The 9,187-nt window shown below is 44.3% G+C and overlaps 1 protein-coding gene across 2 annotated transcripts; it reads right to left on the reverse strand.

The window, feature by feature from the left end:
• Window positions 1-274: 274 nt before the first annotated feature.
• On the reverse strand, window positions 275-8,802 carry Ints6 (integrator complex subunit 6). 2 transcript variants are annotated; one of them, XM_077418121.1, is made up of 9 exons: window positions 8,145-8,802; window positions 7,754-7,831; window positions 6,696-6,935; window positions 6,375-6,555; window positions 5,493-6,223; window positions 5,143-5,415; window positions 4,720-5,059; window positions 3,852-4,628; window positions 275-3,697 (listed from the first exon to the last, which is right to left on the reverse strand). In XM_077418121.1, the coding sequence occupies exons 1-9, from the start codon at window positions 8,259-8,261 to the stop codon at window positions 3,486-3,488; spliced, it is 2,949 nt and encodes a 982-aa protein (XP_077274247.1). In that variant the 5' UTR covers window positions 8,262-8,802; the 3' UTR covers window positions 275-3,485. The 2 variants fall into 2 exon arrangements, with proteins under 2 accessions (XP_077274247.1, XP_077274249.1); XM_077418123.1 differs by lacking the exons at window positions 7,754-7,831; window positions 8,145-8,802 and adding an exon at window positions 7,340-7,501.
• Window positions 8,803-9,187: the final 385 nt, after the last annotated feature.

Below are 9,187 nucleotides of genomic sequence, written 5' to 3' on the forward strand. Positions count from 1 at the left end.
TATTTCGTATATACAATAATGCACGTGTCGTCGTCGTCGTCACTGTACGTGTTACAGGTGTCGTGAAAAAAAATAGTAATTGCAACATTTATTAACACCCTAAACGATACGTTAATTAAACGAGGCGTATATAACACAGACTTTCATTTCCACTCTCCATGCCGTCATGCAAAATACAAAATATCTGATCTGTGCGAAAGAAATTATCGTATTTTTTTTTTTTAGTCGTGCAACGTTTTTGCAAGTTCCGATGGGAGACCGTGTTCAGCATGAATTTTATTTTCATATATCTATGTAAAGTACCAGGCAACAAATCCATTGCGTCATTATCAGTAATTCGATTAGTATATTGTAACAGAGTAGCATATAAAACCGCGTCCAAATTACTTTTTTTTTTGTCGGCCAGGTCCAATAGACGTGACATAGCTGCGTACGAATTACACAGAACAGTAGCCAGTTTCACATATCGTTGATCATGACGCATTGATTTTGTAATTTCTCGACGCCGATGCTGACGGAGTCTGTAGCAAACGCCTTACAAAATTCACTATCGACAGATTTGGTTGTTTCGGATCGTACATCGCAGATTTATTGCTGAAAAATATTTGCACACAAAATTAAACTGCATATAAATTATTAAAGCTGTCACAACAGCGTGCAGAAATATGATCTTGCTTTGGTGAAGCACACTCCGGTATATAATTTAACATTGAATTTGCGAAAAGGAATCACCTCTAATTGATTAATTTTAACGAGTCTCAGTACAACAATAAATTACTGCTACTGTAACGAAAGGGACTGTAATCGAGGTACTGGAAACTCCCAAACATTCTCTAGTTAATCCATTAATCTCTTTTACACAATCGCACTTAGTTTTATATCAACTCTTTGTATCGATAATCGCGCGTTCAACAATTCCCTATTCATTTTTCTTTGGAGCAAATAAGCGTCTAGCATCATTGTCTTTGCAAGACTCAGCTAAGCTCCGGTTATGTCATGAAATAATTTACAAGATATATTCAACGTATTATTCAACTAATAAATACAATTCCGATCCACATCTAAAGAGTAATTGGACATTATTAGTCCGCAAGAAAACACGTGGTTGATTATCTCACTTGGAATACTAATAAAATATCAACAAGAATTTCAAGATTAAATAAATTAAACATTTCAAAATGGGGAAAGACCACGCCGTCATCTCTTTCATAAATAAAAAAAAAAACATTTCTAAAGACTCTATACGTATAAAATAACTTTTCACAACGATTCAATGATATGTCTTCGTTTTATCAATGTTTTTCAGGAGCGAAATCAAGATAAAAATTAATACTTGATGATATACCATGATATAAGCAATACAAAAATTACAGGCGGATAATAAGTAAGATAATCATCCTCTGTTTGCCCGTTATTATCCTACGTAATATTTGGTCAAATCATTTCTGATATAAACCAATAAGCGATCTTGTCATTTTGTATATCTAGTATTGGTATGTAAATAATTATTGCCACTAACATACATTCTTTCAACCCACATGTGTATCGATGAAATAATTGTTTTTTTATATAACATTATTTTGAATTTTTTTGTTGCGTTGTACATATACATAAGGATTCGAGGACAAAACAGAATTCATTTTGCTCCATGTGTTATTTTAGATATATATATATATATATATATATATATATATATATATATATATATAAAATATAGTTTTGATTCTGTTATACTATACATTTGTCTTGAATTTGTACATAAAGTGGATTTCTTATTTCTTCTCTCTCAAACTACAATATTACAGTATTATAGTATGTGATCATTGTGGAATTTTCTTAATAACTACGAATTATATTTCTTATTTCTCGCGCGTATGTTGTGTGTGTGTGTGTGTGTGGGGTGTGTATCACATACATGGATATTTTGATTTTGTATAATATAACAGAAAATTTATCCACGTACAATAGTAAAGCATTTGGTGTACTTTTCACATTGTTTCTGATGTGCAATGTATTACTAATTAAAAATGATACTTAAAATTTTAAAATATACATACATATAATTTATGTGTAAAATAAAATAATATATTAGAATCTTTCCGAGACATAGTGGGTTGAATACATTATCGCAATTTCAAATAGCATCAGGCACTGTCAACCCTTCGTAAACTTCACAATAAATTCAAATCTACATTTAGCGTTTGTAGACGTACACAAATGTTTTTGGTACGACGCTATCTACGACGGGTTTCGCGAAATGAAAGCTAATGTTGCAACTCGCGAAAGGAGAATCTACTGCAATCAAGGATTTCTATTCGTTTTTCCAATATTTTAATTTGGTAAACTACACAATAATAAATTCTTTCACATAAGGTGCGATTTCACAATCTCCTCACATATAATAAATGATGTTTTCATTTTTATATACATATACAGAGATCGCGATTATTATTGTATAATACGTCATCAATGAAAAGACACAAACCTCGGTTTTGCTTTTATAAGAGATCAACAAAGTACGTAACGAAATTTACAGACAGTTCGGTACAGTGTTAAACTATGGCATTTTATTAAACTTAATAATATAATAGATCACGAAAGTGACTGTAGGGAGGTTAAATATAATAAAAAATGTCAATTGTATGAGTGTAAGAGTAATATAATTGTTCTGTCCTAAATTCGACACGGTCGCTGAGATAGAAATTTTCGTGGTTCATATGATTGCACTTGCACTGCCGAAACTTTGTGCACGGATTCGTATATATTTCAAGGATAAATATATTATCATTGTTATTTAATTATTTCGCATTACCCGCAATCAATTATCTTGTATGCCAGCATACGAGACATTTGCGATATGTGCGCCAAAGGATATCCGGCAAAATTCCGACATTATGAAAAATTACATCATAGTAGATGAAACAAACATGCGAACGTATTTACACGTATAACGATATACGAACACGCATTTATTCGTGAAGGATAAAAAGAATACGTTGCGCAAATATGTTAAGATTGTGTGTTACTTGGGATCGCTTTTCGAGTATCCAAGATGAAAAAGATTTTGAATCTCTTCTCAGATTAAGACTTAAAACAATTAAGTTTTAGAAAGAAATATATATAATAAAATTTGGTATATATGTGGTTGAATATTGCTCCGTTTTCTTTCACATCACTAATAGAAGTGGTAAATACATTATTCCTGCAAAATGCCACGCGATGTACTCAAAATTTCTGTTTAATTACCCATAAAGCCAAAAGTAAAACATAAAAGTGACGTGACTGTTACGGTTGACATCGAAAATGCTATTGAAATTCGTGGAAAAATTCAAGATCGCTCAGGTTTTTCCTGCGATTATCAAAAGTAGCCTTATTCGGGGAAATCGCAACCGCTACTGAAACATGTGACAAAAACTCGCACGAGAGTTCCTTCATAATTTATGTCCTCCACACTATTAAGATAATGCCCTGATTACACATATATCTCAACAACTTATCTTCGTGGCACCATTGTGATTCAGCTTGTGATTTATAGCGCAACCGTCCTCTTGAATGTTTTTAAGATATTCTTCTAACAGCGACGCCAAGTTGCGTCGTTTAAAGCGTAATGATTCTTTTACTATGTCTTTTACAAACGCAAGCCGTATATCTAGAGTCCCCTGAACTTGATGTAAGTGTGAGAACAGTGTTGCGTAATCTGAAACGAAATGAATTGATCACGTGTTAACGCTGTTACGAGAATGTTATCGTTAGCGGTATAGTAGATAAGTACGTCAATCTTTTATCAATCATTAATCTCGCGACGTTTCTCGGGATATAAAAGAGAACCGATCGGCGCGTCGAATACTTACTTTTCCCTCTTCTCCGCACCTCTTTGTAAACAAGTCCCCGGATGCTCAAATTGTGTCGCCTGATGTCCTCCAGTTCCTTCTTCGTCAGCTTCCGCTCTCTCTCGATCTTCGGCTCTCGATCTCGTTTCTCCTCCACGTGATTCGTCAGTTTCTCTTCGGTGACACCGTCCACAACTCGCACGCTGTTCTCGATACAATCGTTAACCGGTAACCGACTACACTCGTTCCTCGCGTTGTCTGTCCGTTCACTTTTAACATCACTCTTCGGTACCGTGTCAACGTTGTTAACTATCGGCGTCAGAACGGGCGGCGTGTCCATACGATTGTTAACGTGCTCGACCGGGATCGGAAAGAAAATCGGTATGACCGGCATTTCCGCGAGACCGTTTACCAACTTTTCGGACGCGCTCGAACACGGCAATGACGCGTGACCTGGCGATACGTTGGGCAAACCGGGCAGGGTCGGCGGTGCGCTCGTATCGGCGATTGGTGTTGCTGCTGCCGTAACCGCTACTTGGTTCTTCGTGTTCTCCATCACCCAAGGAATCGGGGAACTCGGTGGAGCAAGCGTATACGATGGCCGTCGCACGATCACGTCTTTCGGTATGGGCCCGGGCTTCCTCTTGTTAGGCGGTGGCCTCGGAGAAGACGAGCCTCCGCTGTCCGACTGCGGCAAGGTGCGTTTGAGACCGCCCTTCGACGTCGAGGACGTCGCGCCAACTATGTCGATATCCGCTTCGTCTACCATCATTCTCTTGTCTATCTTGAAGGGATTGCCTACGATAGAAACGTAACATTAATTATCTTTTTATATACCAATTATTTATGGAAAAATTAATCTTTGGCAAATGTTTCGCTGAATAATTACCGAACATGTGCTGTCTAACCGGTACGCTTTCGATCTCTCTCAACGGCGGAGTCATGCGTTTCAGATATTCCTGATAATTTCCCATTTGAGCTAAAGGCATCGAATGAACGTAATCGTCGTCGAGTAACTTTGTATGCAACAAGCCAGGCTGCAGGAAATTCGCGCGCATCCGTACGACTTGATCGAGCAGGGACTTTCTCGGTACGTCGAAGGCGTTCCTGTAACTGTGCGCACCGCGTTGCTGCTGTTGATTCTTCACCAATCCGACGACGAAACCTCCGAACTCGTTCAGCTGATCACGGAGACCCGTGAATTTGTCTTGCAACAAAGGGTGGGACACCTACGGAGCACACATATGGAGTTTGGTAACAATTAAAGTAATTTATGATATCGGAGATCGACTTTTAACGTATTCAATCTTACCAAATCTTTCTTCAGCGGTGTCTTCGGTATAACTCTCACCCCTTCCGTCACCACACTCGTACAGTTAGATAAATTCTTCGTAAGGTTCGAAGCGGCGACTTGCTTGGAAATGACCTCGTTACAGAGCCGATCAAATTCGATCTTGGCCTGATTCTTCAATCGTTTTAGATAATTTAAGACACTATACGATAAAGAGTTATCCATGTTGTCGGGTATCAATGTTTGCGCCAGAGGTGCGGACGCGCCCATCCTGGTCAACGCTCTCCTCAACGACTGTAACAAACGACGCTCCGATAAAAATGTTTTCGAAACACGCAATTATATTCGTACAAATATATAGGAAAACTTACGGCGGCGTAATAAGTAGGCATGGTCCTTACGTAACCCTGGAACTGCGCCCTCCATTCAGGTGTCGGTTTTTGCCTGTGTACTTTGAAAAGCTCTTCCAGCAGCGGTAGCAGCACGGGATAGTTGTAAGGCATGACGAAGAGATTTACACAAGTCAAGTTTGTACTAGCTTTCAAGTAACCGAACGGATGGCCCACTTCGCTCGATTTATACGAATTAGCAACGAACACCTGCCAACACGTTGTCGGCTGTTTCCGCGCTAAGATGTACTGCGTCAGCGGGCTCGGTTCCAGCTCGTACTTGTCGAACGGTAGATTCTCGATCACCATCGGCTCCTGACTGGTGCACGTGAACTTGACGTTTGGATGCGCGGAACGCGGCGGTAACGAGCTGGCGCTGAGATCCGGCCAGAAGCTCTCGGGGATCGGCCAGAAGCCTACCGCGAATCCCTTCTGAGCCGAGCGCGGTACGTAGATCAGGCGTCTGCAGGAATACCAAGCCGTGTTGTTCGGCGCTAACGCGTTCGGATACTGTGCGCGCGGACCGTTCGCCGCGTTACCGTCGTCCTCGTTCTCTTCCTCGTCCTGGTGCTGCGGGGCCTGTTCGTTGGTCAGCGGCGGTGGATCGGGACCGATCTTTTCGAAATTTATCACCACGCCCGATTGCACCTTTTGTACCAGCGAATCTATGCACTGTATCATCATCCTGAATGACGTAATGCAGTACGAGCGACCTGTAACGTCCAAGTAACGAACAACTCGAGTTTAAAATTCATCTCGACCCTTTTACAACACATATGCTTCGCGTCGCGAGCGTTTTCATTTGAAAAATGGAAAACTTTGCGGTTCCAAGATTGCTAAGATCGCAAGCTGCATCTCCTTTACCTCCAGTCACTTCGCACATCGCATCTATCGGCGACGCGTCACTGGCCACCAAGCCAATATCTCGTTCAACGGCTGGTGTCCCCGATAAACGCAGCACCAAAGAGAACAATCTCTGGTCCCATCTAAATGGCTCTTTCGTCAGTTCGGATCCGGGTATCGGGGAATGCATCGGTAACGTAAACTAGAAAGAAAATGCAATAGTAATGTCGTTTGTATTGAAGACATTGTAATACTTTTTCATTTTTCTTCTTTTTTTTTTAGGATAATACTTTGTCATCTTTTACAATAAAAAGGAAATCACGGTAGGAAGATAACACTTACATCTTGGTGGACCCCGCTGTTAGTCGTATATTTTCCTCCGTCTGTTATAACGACTATAACGGACGGTTCCAAGTAAAACGGGCATCTCCCTTGGCCGTACGTGTCTATGCCGGTCTGCATACGATTTATGTTCAGCACGTCCAACGCGTGCTTCAAGGCGGCACCTAGGGTCGTCAAGCCAACGCATTGCAAGTTTTTCAGTTCGTTCATAAAGGTTGCCAGGTTCTCCTTCCATCCTGCCTGAGAAAGCATCGTTCCCAAGAAAAACATTAAAAATTTTATTTTTATATCCGGCACGAATCGTCGGAGATCCCTATCGCTATCAGGTTTAAAGTTTAAAGATACGAAAAGGGGGATGTGGGACGGAACGTAGACAATTTCAAATATCTCTGGCAGATTCTAAGAACCGTTTGAATTTTTGACATTACTATGCACAGTCGAATTCATTCGGGTGTCAGTAATACACAAATAATAGAAATACACGACGCTGTTAAGTGAAATTTTAGCAATCTTGATAATTCGAGGAAATGTCCAACGTGTCAATCTTTCATGTAAATATTCTACTTTTTTAAAGTTGATAGATAAAGAGAGCGTTGTTTCTGACGACTTATTCCGTATATATTTTTGGACAACGTGTATCGCACCTCCAACGACGCGCATCTTTCGCAGCCGTGTGCACAGGGCAGAGGACGAGGACGGGGAAGAAGGGCATGGAGAAAGAGAGGAAGAGGGAGAGGGAGAGGGCCACCCGAGAGAGGCAGAGAGGGCAGAAACACGGTCGTTCCCGCTACTGTGCATTAATTATTCGGCGCCATTAAGCGAACCTAACCCAACTCGAGGCTCGAGGGACTGAAAGGTGGGACGGAGAGAGGGAGAACGAGAACGCGGACGCGCTTCTGCCGAGGAGCATCCGCGCGAGGATGGGCCTGAAGTTGACGACGCGAAGGGCACAATGTAGACAATGTAGAAATGCAGGATACCTATATAATAGGAGGCGCGCGAAAGAGAAAACGAATGAACAGAGGTAGGGGACAGGACGCGCGTGGCGAGGACGATACCTTGATGTTCTGAGGTGGATCTTCGAAGGTCAGGAGCATGTAACGATCCCCGCGGCTCTCCGGCGATCTCTGTCGTACCTGGAAAAAGGGATTATTTCACTTTTTCTCCTTCATTTCTGTTTCACGCGCGCGCGACGTCGCGCCACCCCCCTCGTCCACGAGCGGGCGAGCGAGAAAGAGACGGAGAGAACGCAGAAGGGGAAGACGAAAGAGACGGATATACTTCCCTCTTCTTTTCCCGTCTCCCTCCATCCCTCCGTAACCCGCCTGACGCCTGACACGACGACGAGGACGGTGACTCCGCTCTCCGCTCGGCGCGGCGCGGCGCGGCGCGGCGCGGCGCGGCGCGGCGCGGCGGATAAAAGCTGTGCCCGCCAACCTCGGGGCGTACCTTGACGAAGGTCTCCACGGCGCTCTTGGCTACGTCCAAGAGCGTGGGCCGACCCCCCAAATAAGCCCTCTGATTCATGGAGGCCGACGTGTCGATCAGAAATACTATTATGGTCATCTTCGAGGAGAGGACGGCGACGATGACGGCGGTAGTAGCGGCGGCGGTGGCGACGGCAACGCAGCGACGGTGACGGCGGTGGCGGCGGCGGCGGTGGCGGCGATAGCGACGACGAGTCCTGACGATACCCGAATCGCGCTCGCGCGTCGCAACGGACTGGCGAGCACCGAGACGCGGACGCGGGACGCGGCCTCCCGTCGAAACTAGCTAGTTAGGCGCCCTACGGCGGCGGCGATGACGACGACGACGGTGACGGCGGCGTGGAACATTGCTGCCACGACCATTGAACGGCTCTGCCTGAGCGAATACGCTTACGCTCTCCGAAAAACTTCTCTTTTATCGTAACGGCGCTCGCGCTCGCTCGGCTCGCTTGGTCCGTTTCTCCCTCCCTTCCTCCCTTTCTCTCTCTCGCTCTAGCTCTCTCGTTTCGTTCGTACGTTCTGCCGAGTGCCGCGCGCCGTGTGTGTAGGTAAATATACCTAATGAATACGTACGCGCGGAGCACGCGAGAGTACGCGAGATCGGAGTATAAGGAGTATATATCGCGCGTACGTGTGCCGTCACCCCTCCCACCTCCCCCGCGCCATTCTCTCTCTTTCTCTCTCTCTCTCTCTCCTTAAACGCCAAGCGCTATCTCCCTCGTGTTTGCGCGCTCGGCTTCGGCTCACCCCCTCCCACGGCTGCTTGATCGTCCGTCCTCGTCTCTCTCGGTCCCGAGGGTCGCGTCCTCTCGGTCGGCCGAAAACACGTAACGACGTAACGACATGAACTCCGTGCCACGTGATCGCGCCCGACACCCCGCCATTGGTTCCCCACCGTCTCCGCGCCGTGTAGCGGCTGCTGCACCGTGCTGCACTCGCGCGACCTTCCGTCCTCGTCCCGCCGCGCGGTGTCGCGCGTCGCCGTCGGCCGTCGGCGGCGTCGGC

Source organism: Temnothorax americanus, unplaced genomic scaffold, assembly GCF_048541705.1.
Source record: "Temnothorax americanus isolate GAGA-0224 unplaced genomic scaffold, ASM4854170v1 Scaffold5, whole genome shotgun sequence".
Taxonomy (NCBI): Eukaryota; Metazoa; Arthropoda; class Insecta; order Hymenoptera; family Formicidae; genus Temnothorax; species Temnothorax americanus.